Genomic DNA, 20,625 nt, shown 5'->3' with positions numbered 1-20,625 from the left:
TCTGATACACAAAAGGTGTTAATTTGCAGAAACCTCAGCACATTAAATGTGTTTACCTGATGGGACTAAAGCCCTTGTAGAAGCTGGCGTCAAAGTTGGAGGTGATCTCTTTTTGGTTTCTATTGGTGTTGCTTTAGAGAAAGACAACGCAGTCTGAAATCACATTTCACATTTAGCATCAACATTTGGTCATTTTATTTAATCAGGTCTCATTCAGCGATGAAATATTTTAAGACTGCATCTTGTTCAGGCCAAAGTTTAAAGTGAATCAGCTGGAATTTGAATGTTTCCAGAGGTTAGGGTTCACGAGTGGAGCACGAGTCCGATTACTGCAGCATCTCTAGTGACAAGTATGCTGTACTGGTCTGTCTGTGTGAAGAGAACAGAGTTAAAGTAAAGCTGACAGTTTTTCCACTGTGAACAACGTTCAAAAATGAAATGACACCATCCCCATTTCTTATATTGTAATTACACTGTAGAGGTGCACTTTACACTCGTAAAGCTGTGGATTGCAAATACATTGAGTATTATTATGAACTGCTGTTTTAAGTTATGAATTACTTTGTGAATGTTGGCAAATAAATCACAAGCTTTATTACGAAGGGCTACAATAGTAAATAAAATCATTGCTAACCAGTAACCCAGATTAAATGGTGCACAGCTGCGTCATCAGCATTAGGCACGCTGCCACCTTCCATACAGCTATAGACTGCCATGTGCTCATGAGTAATGGGACCCAGTGCATGTGAGATGCCAGGACCTCTAAGAGGAAAGGTGTGAGAACTGTGTGTCCTGAAGAAAATATGTCTAATTGATGAGATGGATTTTACTTGGATTAATGCCAACAAACTCTTGACACTAGCTTCTTTTCCCCACTAGATAGAGCCATTTAACCTTTAGTCATGTTGAAGCATACTTTAACTTTATTTTTGTCTCTTCCTTCCCTCACTGGCCCCAACATCTGCTTGAGTAAGAAACAAGTGTACCAAACAGTGGACATGCAAACAAAATAACTTAATATATTAGTTTTAGATAATAGATTTTAGTGTTGCAGTTTAAAAATGATTATAAGATTCCTTCTTTATAATTATTATTTATAATAAATTATGTATTAAAAGGGACAAACTGTGCCTGGAAGTGGCATCACCTAACCCAAGGGTCTCAAATTCCAGTCCTTGAGAGCTGCCACTTCAGTATACACTAAAGTTCCATAGAGAATCTTTGTTTCTGTAATGTTAAGAGCAAATGACATAAATTATGCAGACTTTTATATTCAAAATACATTCATGGCATAGAATTACAACTATTGTGTCATACTGAAATAGAAAAAGAGAGACTAAGATTTAACATTTCAGGTTTTTATAGTTGAAACTGCAAAACCAATTTGTTGGATCACTATGAGATTGTGATCCATCGATGCTTACTGGGTTTCCAGGGTAACAGTGGACAGACAGCACTATATAAAATAGAGTCTAAAAGAGTCATTTAAGTTTCCACAGTCATCCGAACTCTTTTGAAAGAAGCAGAAAAACGCAACTTACAGAGCAACACACAGATGACGTGCCTCATGTTGTCATCCTGAGGTGTAAATTTAAGCTCATCTCCACCAGCTTTATTGCCAAGGGACCCCCCCCCAAAAAAAAAAAAAAAACAAACAAAAAAAAAAAAAAAAAAAAAAAAAACAGTCAAGAGCTCAGTAGCACTGGAGACCCCCGACTGGCTGGCTAGTTGAAACTGGTTGAGTTCAAGCTTTAGGGTTAAAATTGCATACTAACAGTTAAACAAATGGACTCCAGAAACAACTGCTTTCTAGAGTCATAGCTTTTTTTTCTTAAAGTTCAAATGCCAGTAAAGATGAAAACAAATTTAAGAATGGAGCATGCCAAAAGGTTTACACCCCATTTAGGCAAAACATTATGTAATATTGTCAAATATTATGTTGATCCCCTTGCTGCCAGAACCGCCCTCACCTGTCAATTCACCTACTCCACTAGACCCCTGAAGGTGTGCTGTGGCATCTGGTATCAAGGTGGTAGCAACTGATCCTGCAAGTTGTGAATTGGAGCCTCCATGGCTCAGACTCACTTGTCTAGTACATCCTACAGATAGATTCAGATCTGGGGAATTTGGAAACCTAGTCAAAACCTCAAACTTCTTGTTGTGCTCTAACTTGAGCCATTTCCGTTATGTGGCAGGGTGCATTATCCTGCTGTATGAGAGCCATCAGGGAATACCATTTCCATTAAGGGATGTACACGGTCTGCAACAATGCTTATTTTGCAGGCATACATGGATGGTAGGCCTCAAGGATTCGCAGACCAAAGTGCATCCTGGTGCCAGGTGTTCCCAGATCAGTGTTATTCAGTTCACCTGCCATAGCGTTATGCCTGATCAATGTACATTACCATATCTAGTCAATTTCACCATACCCTCTTCAACTGTCTTTAAGATGTTGATTACCAAACAGCAGCTGTAGTTGTCTTTTTGCTCCCTGGGGCCCTGTATGGGCTTTTGTGGGAAACTTGCAGTGGTCTTTCCCACAAAAAGACCATATAGGGCCACGAAAGCCATCCCATGTGGGCACTTTAAAAACTGATAAAGCAAAAAGCATATAACAATAAATATATCATTGAAATGGCAAAGTTCAGCTTTTTGGTTTTTTCCTAATGCAGTTGGTGATATTAATTTTTCACTATTTCTTCTTTAAAGCCACAAAATGCTATCAAGAGTTCCTACTGTCACAAAGTGAAAAAGGTCAGAATGGTCCAAGACAAATGAGAGCATTAGTTTCAGGGCAACAAGAAAACCCTTCTTGACCCACACTCACAAGCCAGTCAAACCTATTACTCACCTGGCTTGCAACTGTGGAACAAAAAGAAGTCTTTGAAAGTTCTGTTGGTGAGCAGGTTTGCAGGAGGTAAGCATGAACCCAGGTAGAACAGCCACATCAGCGAAAACCCATTAACAGGCCTGACTGACACACCAAAAGGTAAGCTGAAGCAGGAGAAAAAAAAAGATATTAGGGTAAGTAGTAAGACAAAGTACTACAGTGCTAAAGTAGCACTTACATGCTTTATCACCAGGAAAATGAAATGTCAATTGGGTGAACACACAGTCTTCTTATCATAGATGAATGACAAGTGAATGAGAAACAGGTGTGTGAGTAAGGAGCCAGCAGGAGCTTGACCCCCTGGAGGACTTCCCACAGCTGGTGACAATCTGCCACATTCACACCAGAGTAGGATAAAAGGGAGAGCAAGAGAGGAAATAAAGGAGGAAAAGCTGACGTATGTGTGGCTCCAAGTGATTGTGTTTGTAGTTTTATTTTATTATTTCTTACATCCATCCAACAAATGTCTTTATTTAGCACCAAATTACAACAGCATATACTGTAAATGCAAAAAAAGTTACAAATGCACCATTTTAAGCTGCTAATTGATAGATGCTAGGCAACATGATGATGTCACAATATCTAATATAGATGAGAACCTTCATAGCAACCCATCATGTACACATCTGCAGAGTTTGGTTCTTCTTCTTCTTCTTGTTACTCTTATTGTTGTTGTTGTTGTTATTGGTATTATTAATTTTACACCTGGTTTATTTTTTGTGTTCTCTAAATCATTTTGAATTGCTCTAATTTTTAGGGCTGGAGCTGTAGCTGTTGTTGTTTTTTGGGGTTTTTTTAAACTATTTGTAAAAACAAGCATACAAAGACCTGCCTAACACACAGTGTTTCAACTGGCTTGGTGCCCAAAATAGTCACAACCTCCACATGTGATTCAACTGTGACGTCAGGACATCTCACGTTTTGATTGGATAGGTGCGGCTCAGTTTAAATACCCTCCAGCCGAGCCCCTGAGCTTTGACAGCAACACCGCAAGAGCGGCTGAAGGCTCCAGGCAGCTGCTGGGACTCTGGACACCTGTTGCTACAGAGGCGGCACAAGGTGGGAAGATCAATAACAGAAGTACAAGAAACAGGAAGAAGGTGATTTTGTGCAGCTGCAGTTCAGTTTTTGCTTTACTTTTAAAGTTGCTAGTCCTGCATAGTTATGTCATATTCATTTAAACATGCTATAATCTTTTAGGTTATGTCCTGTGATATGTCAAGACGTGTGATGTATTTACAAAAATATTTTTAGCATATAGAATAACTTAAAATTATATTTCTGTAATTTTTGTCTATTAAATTTTCCTCATTAAATTTTTTTAAATTTGCTATTTTTCATCTCATAAATAAAATGCTCGGTTTTGAATAAATTCAGGTCGAAATTCTAATAACTGACCTAAAACTGTTACTTTTATGTGTGTCAGTGCATGTGACCTCTGAATTTACTCATCTGTGAAGCAGGCATCGCCGTGTTTTGTCAACAATATGTGTTTATTTGCGTCCACACTGTTTTGAAGTGCAGAGTTAAGGCAGCTTTGCTTAAGCACGCCCCAGAGCTGCAGAGTGAAATTTAATCCAAAGATATTGACAGGTTCATAAATTATGTCAAAGGTATTTGGGGAAAGGTTGCAACTTCAGTAGTCTACCTGTTTCTCCGATTATTTAAATTATAGATAATATAAGCTACTTATCTTTAAAAAAAAAAGTGTCTCTTTGGAAGGAAACTCCTTTCCAAAGAAGTAATACTCTCTGTACTTTCAGAGCTCATGCCCATGCCATACTTGTAATAGATAGGGGATCAAGGGCTAAGAAAACACAGCAGGAGGCGTGAGGTTATTTGTGGACATACTCATATATAGAGAGATGATGAGGGATGGAAAAGTAGAGAGAGAGAATAAGAAACATAAGAAGAAACCTTGTTAATGTCATTTACGTACACTTGAAAGATTAAACTCCAACTGGAGCCAACATGTGACCACTTCTCAGTCTAATAGGGTCTCATCCTAGAAACTACCCCAACAAACTCAAAACTGATTCTCAGAAAGTATAATGTGCATTTATCTGATATGATTATACCTGATTTATGTTCTTCTTGTCACATTGTTGTGAATCACATCCTGCAAAGTTATAGGAATATAGGTTTTATTAACATCTGGACAACTGGATGGAAAAACCAGTAATATTACATATTAAAAAGTATGCTTTACTTTTTTCTGCACAACTTTTCTAATTACAAAAAGTTGTTACCATAAGAAAAATTAAGAAATCAAATCACAAAATTTTTTTACAAGAATCCAAATCGTAACTCAACAAAACCACAAGCATGATCGTAACACTGGGTTTGAAGGTTAACATTAACAATTCCACAAGTTTCTAAGAAAGAAAATTGTGCATATACAGTTCACTTAGAAACATGAGGATGGAAGAATGTGAATTTATTTACTGCACCAAGTCTCAGCCCTGTTAACATGATTTTTCTTCGTTCTTTTTAGAAGTCCAGCACCTGGCGAGGTCGTTCCTCCTTTGTAAAATCTCCACAGCTGTTAAAGGCAATCAGTCATGTCATCTGCAGTGCTGTTCAATATGCTGCGTTGTGGTCGCTCCACAATCGCCAGACAATCCTTCCTCTCCATACGATCCTCACCAGAAACCTCCACAGCCTCTGGGCAGGTGAATCTGAGACTTACATGTGATGTTCTGTTTCAAAATTATTTAAAAAAAAAAAAAAAATGTAATCCTACTTTCAGAAAATTGGAACAGAATTTAATTATTTGTTCAGATTGGGTTTGTTTGTTTTTTGCATGATTACAAATCCAGAGTTTTCTATTTACTATTAACATTTCAATCTCATTTGAAGCACCAGAAATGTGATTTATTTATTTTAGACATGTGTGAAAAGACAGATTTCTTAAATATTTTGTCAATAGTGTTAACAAAAAGATCATTTTTTGTCATTAGACATAAATATTATGACTATTTTGGAAAATGGATTAGTTGCTGGTGAGTAAAGTAACCATGTAATGTCTTCTTTGAAACAACACAATTCTCACGATCTTATAATAAGCAAAAAAAATCCCTGATCAGATTTTACACAAACAAGCTACAACAATAGTCTAACCTTGTCCTGGATGATCGTCCTGTAGGTGGGCGGGGCATTGTTCGGGATGGTGGGCGTGCGGCAGGGAAGTGGATCAGTCGGATTGGACGGTGGCATCAGCGTCCGTCCAGTGACCTGGGACTCATTTGGTATTTGGGACAACAGGATAGAAGAACCAATACTACTGCCCTCCAGTATCAGATATGGAAGACCCATCCCACAGGTAGGAAAGAGCAGTGGATGGATACAAGAATAAATAAATACACTCACCTGCCACTTTATCAGGTACAGCTGCAAATGCAAGTATCTATCAGTCAGTCACATGGCAGGCTAAAGGCTATAGGCTAAAGTTCAAACTGATGCTAACATGTCAGTATGAACCAAAATCTCTGAGAAATATTTCCAGCATCTTGTTTAATCTAAGCCACGAAGACCTGAAGTACTTCTGGAGACAAACTCGAGTTTAGCTGGGTACTGGCACCGTGTACCTATTAAAGTAAAGTAAAGGTCTGTAGAGCATAGGTTGAATAGATATATTCAGAAATGCACAAATATATTGAAGTATACAATGACTGTTTTCAGTGGCTATTTTAAGGGCATTGTCACAGGTTCAAAAAGATTTTAACCTAACATGTTACATATCCCCCCATGGTTGGGACACATGAATGAAATGGCTAATCAGTCAGTTCAGTTTATCAACCAAAGGTTGTCTTCCTCCACCTCTCAGGTCAGTCTGTCTCGGGTCGGCAGTACGTCTGTTCTCGGTCTTAGGAATCAGAACGAGGACCGTCTCCGCATCGGCCGTATTCATGACAACCTACTGTACTTGGCTGTGTTCGACGGCCATGGTGGCCCACATGCTGCCGACTACTGCTACACCTTCATGGAGAAATTTATCAGGTTGAGCATATGAGAACATAAACAACTGAATACTGGAAAAGCTGTGTAGTCATTAATGACTGAACTTCACAAAAACAGACAAACAAAAAACCTAAACTCAATTTTTTTGGTGCAGAGATGCTTTGGAACAGGATGATGATCTGGAGAAAGTTTTAAAGAAAGCCTTTTTAGATGCTGACAAGGCTCTACACACACATCTCAGCTACTTCAACAATGGTGAGACACAAGTCATTTCTCTAAAGCCGTAAAGATTAAAGCGCTGGAAGCCAAAAAGGTAAAAAGTGATTCACGTTTCGAGTTTGTCAGGTCTTATCAGCAGGCACAATGTGACTTGTAGTATTTGTGAAATCTTTAAGATACCTAAAGGAAGTTACACAATATGATAACACCAACTATGTCTTGTACTTTCTAAGACATAAAACAAAAAACGAAAGTATTGGACAACTGAATTTTAATTGTGATGCTCTGAAAGTAAATAGTAATAAAGAGTTCATTATGGTTATTCAGTGAGAGTAATGGACTTTTCAATGAAAAGTTGAAGTTAGCATAGTGGATAAATCTGGAGGTGACATGGTGCAACTGTAAAGTGACTTAGCCAACAAATGAACCTAAACCCATAACTGGTTTAAATTTGGATCCCAGCTTCAAGGTCGTCTTCTTCTCCGACCAGGAACATTTTTATATTTCCTGGCTTCTATACTGTGAACTTGTGCACCTCCAAGGGTGAAGCCCAAACCACATATAAACAGATTTAGTGACTGATGGTTGGTCCCTAGTGGACTTTCCAGGCTCCAGTTGCATAGGTAACCATATCTTTGCCATCTTCTCATATGTCATGTCTTTATCAGCAGCATCCATTACTCTCATTGGTAGCTGCTTTAATTGAATAACAATGTCTCAAGTTTTACACATAGTCACTACAAATCCCTGACATGCTAGTCATGCTAGTCTTTGCCTGTGTGGAAACACTTGAGGAATGATAGTCAGAATAAAACATATGAAAGCTAGAGTGTGCTGGACTGCGTTGACTCACAGTGTACTAAAAACACTTTTGAGCCCCACAAACACAATGTTCACTCACCACTTACCCTATTTGCCAGTTAGTTTAGTTGTAAGATGCTGTGACACAGTCCACCATTGCAAGTAATCAGAACTGATCTAAAAGTAGCTGAAAACAGTCCAGAGGTGGACAAGAAGATAATCTTGAAGTGTATTTTTAATTTTTAATGTTTTGATCACAACTTTTGTCTTAAGTTAATAGAAAAGGATTTTAATCTTTATAGTTTTGACACTTGTGTAGATAATAACGCAATGCGTTGGTTTAAAATCACATCAAACTAACAGTTTGGAGTTATTGAAGGGCTATTGTACTGTCTCTATCTATGTCTAAATAACCAATACAAAAAGTGCTTAAAGAAAAACTCAAGTTTAGAACTTTCTGTAAAGCATTTTGGACTTTATAATATTAAATTTTAAATATTAAAATTTGTGCATCTCTTCCTCTCCAGCCTCTTTCCTGACAGCTGGCACCACTGCAACGGTTGCTTTACTACGTGACGGCGTAGAGCTGGTGGTCGGTAGCGTTGGTGACAGTCGGGCAATGTTGTGCAGGAATGGAAAAGCCAACAAGCTCACCACAGACCACACACCTGACCGCGAGGACGAGAGACACCGGTACATGGTCCCCACTACCACAATAAATGTTAGCCCCTCTGGTTAATGAAACTTTTTTTACATCCACTAGTACAGTACTGCTATTACAATTACTATGGGCACTATTAGCGGCAATCAAATGACTGTGTTCTTGCTACCTTAAAATTATAGTATGAATCAACACAAAAAATAAATTAATAATTAAAGTAATATTGACCTGTTGAATATTATAATTAGATTTTAATAAGATGCAGGAATATTTGAGGGGGATTCAGTCAAAACCACTTACAGTCCAAAGAGATTTGTACAGATAAAAGAGTTCAGAAGGGTTCAGGTTTTCCAAAAGCAGCTGGTCAAATCGTTGTGTATAAATACACCCTGCAGCATGTTGGAGTGCCTACAGCTGGCACAGAGTTGGGGCTCCAGGACATCCTGCAGAAATTAGATCTGGTTCATCCAGTACTCGAAACAAGATGTGCAGGGACAGACGTTTGGATTTACCTTTAGCTATTAGCTGCTAGAATTATGTAACAGCAGACCAAGTCTTGTTTCACTTGAACTTAATCCAAAGCTAGTTAACGCTTTGGTGTCTGGTTTTTCATTCTGCAGAATGCAAAAACATAAACTTATTAAAGACCTTAATTGTTCCAACTGTTACTACTTTGGAGCCACTTGGGTCAGTTCTTCATGGTTCCCAATTGACATGTAACTTAAATAAAGCAGGCTGAACCACAAAAATGGCTATCACTGTAAATGTTTACTATACACCTTGTGGCTAGTAGATGTAAATAATATGTAAAAATGAAAATCTTGTGCAACTCAGTGTTTAACTAACTGTGAAACTAGTAATTACTAAAAACGTAGGAAAGAGCAACAACCTTACAAAGTTTCACACAGCTGATCCTGGTCTTTGAGACGGTAATCCTGGGTGTGCATTTTTGTTCAGGATCCAGAGGTTTGGAGGTTACGTGACATGGAACAGTGTGGGTCAGGCTAATGTTAACGGGAGGCTGGCCATGACACGAAGCATTGGAGACTTCCACCTGAAACCTAGCGGTGTCATCGCAGAGCCAGATACCCAACGACGCACCGTAAGTTTTCCTACTGTTTCCTCAGTCCTCTGACTTTCAAGTGAGTTTAATATTTATTTTAAATTATATACTTTTACTTGCACTGGAGGAGTTATACCACACAATTAAAAAAGAAAAACATGGATGTGGCTTCAAGGTCTAAAAAGTTAACACGGAAGTGTCTTTTTACCCAAATCCTTCCTAAAGACTGTGGCTGGGCCACATCGTACAGTTCACGGTAATATCAGTATAATGTTAGCCAATGATAAGAAAATAAAATATCGTGATAGAATATAGGTAAAATATGCATGCGCAGTGCCTTCATTTTCATATGCACATGACGGAAAAGCATGGCGGCAACGGAGAATGAGAAGGGCGAAAGCGGATCGTTGAATCGCAACTTCAGTGGTGTGGAACTGGTTTGGCTTTCGTCCATCAGATACACACCAAATATAACCTCCTTTTAAGTTTGTCTCGCGTCAACCATATCGTCAGTTATATCGCTATCCCAAATTTTCAAAAATATATATCGTGATAAATATTTTTGGCCATATTGCCCTGCCCTACCAATGGCTACAAAACTTCAGGTCATAAAGTTTGTGGGAAAACAGCCCTGAGTCTATGGTGACCTTGGCTTTAAAGTCACAGCCATGTCCATGTCAAGTTTTCAAAATACCAACTTTACACTTCATAACGGGACTGGTGATGTCACATCCATATTTTACACGGTATTTCACATGGTTTATACCCAAGTGTAACGGTACTTTCTACGGCTGAAATGACAGAAAACTCACCTGTCTTTTCCTGCAGGTCCAACATGCCAAGGACTCGTTCCTGGCTTTGACCACAGACGGTATCAACTTCCTGCTTAGTGATCAGGAGATCTGTGACATCATCAACCAATGCCAAGACCCCACTGAGGCTGCTGATGTCATCGCTCAGCAGGTTTTTCATTATTATTTCATCCACTTTATATAAATTAGACAAAGAAAATGAGTAAAAATGTGTTTCATTGAATTGATGTGGCTTTTCAGATTCAAATAGTCACCAAGGCTGCCGACATAAATAATGTGATTTATATTTTTCTAGGCGTTGCAGTACGGCTCAGAGGACAATGCTACAATCGTCATCATCCCATTCGGAGCCTGGGGGAGACATCAGAGCTCCACCACAGTGTACAGCATGAGCAGGAACTTCATTTCAAGTGGGAGATGGGCATAGACGGCACAAAGACACAATAACTTCACAAAGCTCTGGAATTAAGTTGAAGATGACTTTAAGGATACAAAAATCTTTTTTTATACTAAAAATGATCCATAACCCCTATCAAATTTATTTGAAAACATTATGTTAGCATCAACTTTCATTTGTTAGCTGGGCGCTAACAAAAGAAAGTCCGTATTTATACAGTGTATAATGATAGATAGATATATATCTTGTACATACAGAGATTTGTTGTAGTGTTTGTATGTACATCATGTTTGTAAAAAGTTTGATTTGTGTTTGGAAAAAACATTTTAAAATATAAGTGAGAAATTCAATACAAAATATCTCTAGCTGGGTCACATATCTCACTTCAGTGTTGATGAGACAAATCCTCACCCAGCTCCACATTCTCACCTCTGACCTTTGACCCATTGACACAGGGAAGAATAAAGTTTGGTATTTTAAACTGAAACATCATTTTGTTTCTGTTTTATTGTCAGTGTCACTTTCTTACACAGACTTGTGTCAGTTTTGTTGACAGGTTTAGTGCTCATAATTGAATTTTACTGTTCGCTAAATTGTTTATTTAGCGAAACAGTTAATCGTGGCTCAAGAGTTGGGTGTTCGTCTTGTAATCGGAAGGTTGCCGGTTCGAGCCCCGGCTCGACAGTCTCGGTCGTTGTGTCCTTGGGCAAGACACTTCACCTACTGCCTACTGGTGTTGGCCAGAGGGGCCGATGGCGCGATATGGCAGCCTCGCTTCTGTCAGTCTGCCCCAGGGCAGCTGTGGCTACAACTGTAGCTTGCCTTCACCAGTGTATGAATGTGAGAGTGAATGAATAGTGGAATTGTAAAGCGCTTTGAGGGGTCCCGAAAAGCGCTATATAAATGCAATCCATTATTATTATTATTATTATTATTATTATTATTATTATTTATTACAATGAATTGGAAAATAAAGATATTTGAAAAAAAACCTTCATGTTTTGTATTTATTTTACTTTGTTATTTTTATACCCCCCCCCCTCCACCCCCCCCCCCCCCCCCCCCCCAGCCGCTAAATTTATATTTGCATTTCTTTCCTTTTTAAATACATTTTTGTTTTATTATGAAAATGGGGGTTATTCAAAGTGTGTTATGAGGGCATCTATTAATGACTGAGGTCTGACTTTTCTTTGCTAGAGAATTGAGATAAGAGATGCATCAAAACAACATTTCTCAAGTTTGATTTGATAAAGTTATCAAATGACAAGCCTGCATCCTCAAAGTTGTTCAGTGTTTCATGTGAAATTAACAGTGTCATCATGCTGGGTCTGTGTGTTTATATAATTTGGTTTATTTTGTTTGTATTAGTGTGTGAATGTGTGTGTGAATGTGTGGATGACTGAATGTAGTGTAAAGCACTTTGGGGTCCATAGGGACTAGTACAAATACAAGCCATTTACCATTTATTTAGACTGTGTTCCAGGTTGATTTCATGCTTGTATTCTCAGTTCTTCTTAGTTTAGGTTTCTGTTATTTTTATGTTCCCTTTCTGTGTTCCTGGTTTGTCATGTTTTCATGTCTGTTTGTGGCCAGTCCTAGTGTCAAGTTCCTGTCTTAAGCTGTGTCTTGGCATTTGTTACTTCCGGTTGTATTTTGATAGTCTCTTGTTCTGTGTTGTTGTGTTTGTCTTCCTTTGGCTTTTTATTCAGTAATTAGTTTCAGGTGTGTTCCCACCTGTTGCCCAGCCTCTCGTTATCCTGTGTGTGTATGTAAGTCCTCTGTCTCCCTCATGCTGTGTATTCCACTGTTAACTGTGAATTCTGTGGCTATTCTTGTGGTTTCCAAGCTACTTGAGTTTGTTTTGTTTGTTTGGTTTTTTTTTTTTTTGGGGGGGGGGGGGGGGGGGGTGAGTTTACAAGCTAAAGCAGTAAATCTCATTGGTCTATGGGTCCTGCTTTGCCTTCCACACAGCTGGACTTCACAAGAACACTGTCAAATGTCATATTTCATGGTCGCCTGCTGTTGTATGTATCTTATTATAAAAAACAACAGAAGAAAAATTCCAAATTCAACTGAATGCATGCAAAAAACAGAAACCATAATATACAAAATTAACTGAAATGCTTTTTTTGTTGTTGTACATTTTGTTTTCAGTGTCATGTAAGTAAGTAAAGTTTATTTATTAAGCGCTTTACATACACAGGTAGTCACAAAGCGCTGCACACAGAGATTAAAATAAACAGTACGATAAATAGCAAAATGCACAATATACACAATATAGAGTTTAAATGTAAATTAAAAATATAAAAGCATTGGTCAACAGAAAACTTGTTTAAACAGTAAAGTTTTTAACTGTTTTTTAAAGGATTCCACAGAGTCAACCAAACGTAGTTGTAGAGGTAAACTGTTCCACAGCCTTGGTGCCACAGACTGAAAGGCTCTGTCCCCTTTCGTCTTCAGATGTGTTCTGGGAGCAACCAACAAACTCTGAGTCTGTGAGCGGAGACGGCGAGCAGCAGTGTATTTTGTGAGAAGCTTGGATAAATAATCTGGGGCCTGGCCATTTAGTGCTCTGTACGTTAAAACAAGAATTTTAAAGCGAATTCGAAACTCTATTGGGAGCCAATGTAAAGAACATAAAATAGGAGTGATGTGAGCATGCTTGCTAGAGCGAGTTAGTAGTCTGGCTGCTGCGTTTTTTATAGCTTGGAGGCGAGAAAGAGATGATTTATCCAAGCTGGTAAACAGGGAATTACAATAATGTAAACACAATGACACAAATGCATGTAGGATCAGTGCAGCTAATAACTGAAACTTGCTCTCTTCCCACAGTTTTTTAGGATAGTTTTTTTTTCCCAAAACATTTTTACAACTTTCCTGATTCTGCACATATTTTATCTTCTCAAGCAAACATAATCTATAACTACATATGTATAAGTAAACAATTCTGCGATTTTAAATTCTACTTTACAAGTACTTGAGATTTACTTTAAAAAATAAGGAAAATAGTAGCTAAAAATAATTAAATAATTAAGAGGGCAAAGGTTTAGTCTGTTAGTGACATATATGATCTGATGGCGTGCTGGTTAATCTTGTTTGCATTTGTTTCTGTTACCACAAGCCTGAATACACACAGCTGGCCTTTCTGACTATATTCATGTAGCATTGTGATTTCCCAACACACAATGCTGTCATGGAAAGTTTCTTTCCTCTCAGAATAGCAGCACAGGAATCTCCTGCCACCTTGTGGGTAATGAGGTGTTCCGGTGCCAGTGTGTAAATATAGAAACCATTGAGATTCCTTAAATTTCTTCACGTGGCCTCAACTTGACACTGACATAAAGAGAGTATCTTAATGTATATTGTGTGTCAGTGACACTAAATACCCACAAAAAAAGTGACACACACACACACACAAGAACTTGACCCGGAAAGCCTTGTGATGGACGGCATGTTTGCTGACCTTCAGAAAATGTTGTAATGTTAGTACCTCTGTGAGGGACTGCATGCGCGTGTTTATACACGTGAGAGGGCCAGTTAGAGATTTAGAAACCTGGCAGACCTTTAAAGTTTAAAGGTTGGTTTGAACTTTGATTTGACACCCGTGTTAGAATCGGAGACTTACAAATGTGGAGTTCAGAACCAACAGCTAACAAATTGTAATCCACAATTATGTATATTTATGGCAGGAAATATCTATATATTCGCAACAAGAGCCACCTGGCACTTTGCTGTCTTCTGTCATGTGATTGGAAAAGGACCACTGAAAAGGAAGTAGGTGCATGTTTCCTTTGTGGGAAATTCAGGAGACCATTAGTACACTCTGGTCTGAGTGGGTATGATTTGGGGTAAGACGTTTGTTTGGTTTTTAGCATTGTAGGTGGTCATTATTAGTGTGTGTTTTGGATTTTTTTTTTTGCTGTGGCCACAAGTTTTTATGGTCAAGTCCATCAAGACCTAGATGTACTCTGTAAACCAGTGTGACACAGCACTAAACAGAGCTGAGACCCGACTTGTTTGCAGCGCTTGGCTCACAGGTGAATTGATTGCAGTGTTTCTAAAATAGGCTGTGGCAATTTGCAATGCAGTAACATTTGTTTTCACCTTTTGGTTTGATAGGTTGCAAGTTAAAGCTTAGATATTTGTAGATTTTATGACTGAAGCTGTCTGGGAATTAATGGGAATTACATGATTTATGAAATAAATAAATATTCCTTATTGATTTATTTTGGGTATTTCATCTTGGTGGTCTCTACTACATATTATTTACATTTCATGGGACTCTCAATCCTAAAGCTCACTTAACCCTCCACCCTGTTACTTCCCCTACAATGTTAAAATTGAGGAGTGTAGTAACGTCTTACGTCCAGTAGGGGAAGCTGCTGTAGTGCAACGCAGAGGAGAACACACACAGAAGAACTAAGCAGCTTAGAAAGAAAAGTGTCTGTTTCACCTCTCATCTCATCTGAGCTTCTTCAGTTCTAAGACCAACTGGTCTTCAAGAAACTGAGAAGTCCACTCACTTTTCTTTCCAAGCTCCTTGGATTACCATGACCTGGGTGACTGAGAACCTACACAGACAGGCACACAAAAGTTCAAATTTCCTTTAAAAGTTAGACTTTTAAAGCTATTAGTGTCACAGGAAATCAGAATATGTGATCAGAAATAAGTCCAGTGTGGAAAACACTGGGTATCAGTATTAGGCTCACGTGCAGCCCTGCTCTCTTATACAGATGCTGTAATGATTGTTTAGGTAAAACAGGTAAAACAAGTCTCTGTACTTTTTAGACTATTTAGAGTCAAATTCTATCCATTATCATAATACACGTATTCATGTATACATTAATGTTGCAACTAGTTTGTTTAGTAATAGCCATAGTACCACTTAACAGTAAAATAAGTAAGAATTTAAAAGTTGCTGTCCCTCCTAATTGGCATCAGATATACCAGTCAGTTTACGAATGATTATTTTATCAATGTATGACTGCATTTAGTTATACATTGGCCCTATGACCTGCTAGACAGGGCATCAAACCTGGCAGTTGACAGAGTTGGAAAACTCTAAACAAGTGAGGTTAAAAGATAATGGATAACAAACCAACAAACCAGTGCTGTAAAACAGTGCTGTTTTGCAACACTCGGAAGCTTTTTTTTTTTTTTAAACATCAGAGTGTTTGCCTTTTCTCCCTCAATGTAATGTTGCTGTGTGGGCATATGTACACCTAGTGTCCAGAAAAAATGGTTCTCACCCACATCAATCACATGGTCCCGAACACCACAAACCCCCTCCAGTTTGCATACCGTCCCAATCGATCAGTGGATGATGCAACAGCAATAGCCCTGCACCACACTCTGCAACACCAGGAAAGCCAGGAAAGCAGGAAAGCAGGGGGCGACCGTGGCTCAGGGGGTTGGGAAGTGCATCCCCTGGGCTCTTTGTCCTGGTGGTTGTGTCCTTGGGCAAGACACTTTAGCCTACTGGTGATGGCCAGAGGGGCCGATGGCGCGATATGGCAGCCTCGCTTCTGTCAGTCTGCCCCAGGGCAGCTGTGGCTACAACTGTAGCTTGCCTCCACCAGTGTGTGAATGTGAGAGTGAATGAATAGTGGCATTATAAAGCGCTTTAGGTGCCTTGAAAAGCGCTATATAAATCCAATCCATTATTATTAAGCAGCAGAACATATGTCAGGATGCTTTTCCTGGACTACAGCTTTGCTTTCAACCGCCCGGGCAAGCTGATCAAGAAGCTGACAGACCATAGCATCCCGACTCCCACCTGAAACTGGATACTGGACTTTTTGACAGACAGACCACAGGTGGTGAGAATGGGAGGATGTGTGTCTGCTGAGCTCACCGTCAGCACTGGATCTCCACAGGGCTGCTGCCTCTCACAGGACTCTAGTAGACAATGTTCTTGTCTATAATGAGGAAATCCTCAACACAGACAAAAACAAGGAAGCCTCTCATCGTCAAAGTGACAGAGGTGGAGAGGGCCAACAGGCACACATTCCTGGGACTGCAGGTTAAATCACACCTGAGCTGGACTCTCAACACCACAGCAACAGTGAAAAAAGCCCAGCAAAGGCTTCATATCATTCGGCTGCCCAAGAAGGCGGCATGAACCACTGCCCTCTCACCCAGGCCTGATAGGATTGATAGAGAGTATCCTCACAGCAGGCATCACTATCTGATATGGGAACACCACACAGACAGAGAGGAAAACTCTGCAAAGAGTCATAAAGTCTGCAGAGAGGATCACAGGAACAAAACTTCCTTCCATGGACTTTTTGTACACACAACGCTGCCAAAAAAGAGCAGAGAGAATTATTAGGGACTCACATCCAGCTCACTCTCTGCTCAGACACAAAAACTGTACATACAATCTGAGACACAACAGAGCGGACAGCATCATCACGCACAGAACAAGGTTTTTCAACAGCTTCTTCCCTGCATCTGTCAGACTGATGGCAAGACAAAAAACACTGAACACTTTAAATAACAGCACTACCTCACCTTACTTTAATACTAGGAAGTTTATTACAACCCTCTCTGTACAGTGTTTTTGTATATAGTAAATACTATGATTGGGGCAGCACGGCGGTTAGCACTGTTGCTTCACAGCAAACACGTCCAGAGTTCAATTCCACTATCAGGTCGGGGTCTTTCTCTGTGGAGTTTGTATGTTCTCCCTGGGTACTCTGGCTTCCTCCCACAGTCCAATGACATGCAGTTGGTGGGGATAGGTGAATTTAGTGATGTTCGATTCGTGAACGAATCGTTCAATACTCGAGAATCACTTTACTGACTCGTGAATCATGATTCACAAGCCCAACTGACTCACTGACTCATCCCTGTTGCTGTTAGCAAACTAATTCCATTAGTAGAAATATATCTAGCTTATAATTAAAATTGGGGGGAGGGGAACAACAGCCAGTTTCTTAACAAAAGCATTTCTGCTCTGAACTGGAAGAAAAAACCCTGAGTAGAAGCTCACATCAAGAAAATAGCTCCTCGGTTCACAGTAGCATCGCTCTGCTAACATGCTAACAGCACATTTGAGCTACTCACCCCCTCCCTTCCTGTGCTGAATCGTAAGCCTAAGCGAATCACTCAGGACTCGCTCACCCCCCCTGTGCTGAATCATAGAGCGAACGAATCACTCACTCACCCCCTCCCTCCTGACTCACAGCTTCTTCTTCTTCTTGGATGGTAACCAGTGTTATGGTTGTCTGTCTCGGTGTGTTAGCCCTGCGACAGACTGGCAACCTGTCCAGGGTGTACACCACCTTTAGCCCTATCACAGCTGGGATAGGCTCCAGTGCCCCCTGCTGGATGGATAAATACTATAATTGCTCCATTCTTTACTTTATTTCCATTTTACTTTTTTATTTGCTTTGTCTTTATCTTGTAAAAAGTGTGACTTGACCTAGAGAGCTCTGCACAAGACTTCCAATGTGCATGGACTGTTGGTCCTGTGTGCAAATAGCAAATGAAAATCTTGAATCTTGAATGTCCGATTCACCTGATTACTTTCATGTAAATAGTGCTATTGTGTCCTGTCTTTCACTCAGTATCTGTGCTTTTGCTTTTCTGTAGTTTTCAAGTAACATCAGAGCTGGGACACACCGACCTGGAGGCCAAAACTATATGTTCTCCCTTGCCCTCTGCCCATCCTTTGAATATCTTGGATTGTAACGTCGCCAAAATGTCAGATGGCTACTGTGCTTTATCAGATACACCAATCCACAGGTGTCCAACTCCAGGCCTCGAGGGACGGTGGTCCTGCAGGTTTTACATGTGTCCTTGATCCAACACGGCTGATTTAAATGGCTAAATTACCTCCTTAACATGTCTTGAAGTTCTCTAGAGGAATGGTAATGAACCAATCATTTTATTCAGGTGTGTTGACCCAGGGTGAGATCTAAAACCTGCAGCACACCAGCCCTCGAGGCTTGGAGTTCGACACCCCTGCTTAATCAATGTTTGGTGTTACTGGGAGTGAACTTGAACTAAAAACGTGCCTTTTATTTATAGGCAGATCAAACATTAACAAAAGCGCAGGAAGACGGTGACTAAACTGACACAACCTAAACGCAGAGTGAAACCTGGTGAAAGAAGAAGAAGGGCTTAAAGCTGGCTCCCAGCTGTGATTACTCCCACATCTGGGAGTAATCACATCTGAGAGTAATCACACACAACGAGACCGGGAGACCAAGATGTAAAATACGGGGAGACATGGAAACAAAACCTAAATCCTAGAAACTACAGAAAATAACTAAGAAACAAGAAATACAAATGCTATAACATGAATAGCACTAAATAAAAGAATATAAATTAATTAACAAACACAAAACACTGGGTCCCACACCCACTACTGTGACATGTTCATTTCTGGCTGCCAGAAGGGCAGCGTATTTTAGCACACCTTTCTCAACCCTGCCTTACATGCCAACTCGACCAAATCCCTGCTTCTCTCAACCTGTTAGTGGTGGGTAATTTAAAATGTAGGAAAGATTTACCTGACATCAGAAAAATAGGCAATCAACTTCATCATACCACATAAATATGACTAATACTACTGGAACCTTTATGTTATGTTGTATAAGTCCGAGTCAGCAAACCTGTGTAGCATTTACCTTTGTTTAATGATAAACGATTTCTTGATCTTCACCTCTCACACAGTGGTTTTAATGGGCAGGATCAAATGGATCATAAATGCATAAAATTCATGGTTTCTGTTTATATCTTTGTTGGGAAAGTGTTTAGATATCAAGACATTGATGTTTTCCTGTGGACTTCTATACAGGTTTTGCGGACAAGTGATCACTAGCCACGTGCCAGACATTTCAGACATGTGACAATCATGGCACAAGTGCAGGATCAAGTGAATAAATCCTTAGTTGCACAGACCCAGAGACCGGTCCACGACAATCAGCCATTTGGTGAACATCAGTCATGAGGGAAAAATGTGTAATCCCCAACAGATTACAGATAGTAGACTTTGTCTACTATGTCAAGCAAAATATGGAAGCCTGTATAATTTAACTTTCATCTACTTGTATAGAGTCGGCATGATCCCTGACAGTTTTACCAGGTACTAAAAGAAAGTACCGAGTAGGTACTAATGGAAAGTGGCTTATGTTTGTGGTATTCTCCAACTGTCTTTTTTTTTTTTTTTAATTAACATTTCTGAAAAGGGTGAAACTTATCTTTCATAAATGGTGGGCCATTTATATGGATACACCGTAATAACATGGGAATGGTTGGTGATATTAACGTCCTGTTTGTGGCACATTAGTATATGTGAGGGGGCAAACTCCTCAAGATGGGTGGTGACCATGGTGACCATTTAGAAGTCGGCCATCTTGGATACAACTTTTGTTTTTCCAATAGGGAGAGGGCCATGTGACACATCAAACTTATTGGTAATGTCACAAGAAAAACAATGGTGTGCTTGGTTTCAACGTAACTTTATTCTTTGTTATGGTATTACGGTGTATCCATATAAATGGCCCACCCTGTACGTCTTATTCCCCCTGAGGTTTTGGTAGGTTTTCTCCCGTTTCCTGTTTTTTCTGTCACCCTAAAGTGCTTACAGCTGTGGTGACAAAACAGTGATTTCCAAATTCTAAACTCGTCGATGCTGAATCACTTTAAATGACATTAAAGTGACTCAGCAATAGACATTCAATGTAGGCATTTTATTTATTTCTATGTATATATATTTTTTTATTTTAATTTTTTTACATAGCATGGGATTTGGAATTTTGCTTGGTTAGCTGCTTTTTAAGGTGTATTTTTATTTCTTTACTTTATATAATT

The 20,625-nt window shown here is 39.4% G+C and overlaps 1 protein-coding gene across 2 annotated transcripts; it reads left to right on the top strand.

Annotated features, from left to right (window-relative positions):
* Nucleotides 1–3,858: 3,858 nt before the first annotated feature.
* Nucleotides 3,859–11,290, top strand: ppm1ka (protein phosphatase, Mg2+/Mn2+ dependent 1Ka). 2 transcript variants are annotated; one of them, XM_006806071.3, is made up of 9 exons: nt 3,859–3,949; nt 5,385–5,562; nt 6,036–6,212; nt 6,717–6,889; nt 7,005–7,105; nt 8,398–8,563; nt 9,489–9,633; nt 10,423–10,557; nt 10,702–11,290. In XM_006806071.3, exons 2-9 carry the CDS (start codon nt 5,452–5,454, stop codon nt 10,831–10,833), a joined length of 1,140 nt encoding a protein of 379 aa, XP_006806134.2. In that variant the 5' UTR covers nt 3,859–3,949; nt 5,385–5,451; the 3' UTR covers nt 10,834–11,290. The 2 variants fall into 2 exon arrangements, with proteins under 2 accessions (XP_006806134.2, XP_006806133.2); XM_006806070.3 differs by having other exon boundaries at nt 3,859–3,990.
* Nucleotides 11,291–20,625: the final 9,335 nt, after the last annotated feature.

This window comes from Neolamprologus brichardi, chromosome 3 (assembly GCF_056152115.1).
Source record: "Neolamprologus brichardi isolate AB-2024 chromosome 3, ASM5615211v1, whole genome shotgun sequence".
NCBI lineage: Eukaryota > Metazoa > Chordata > Actinopteri > Cichliformes > Cichlidae > Neolamprologus > Neolamprologus brichardi.
The sequence above is the reverse complement of the archived record's forward strand: the minus strand, read 5'-3'. Positions and strand labels throughout refer to the sequence as shown.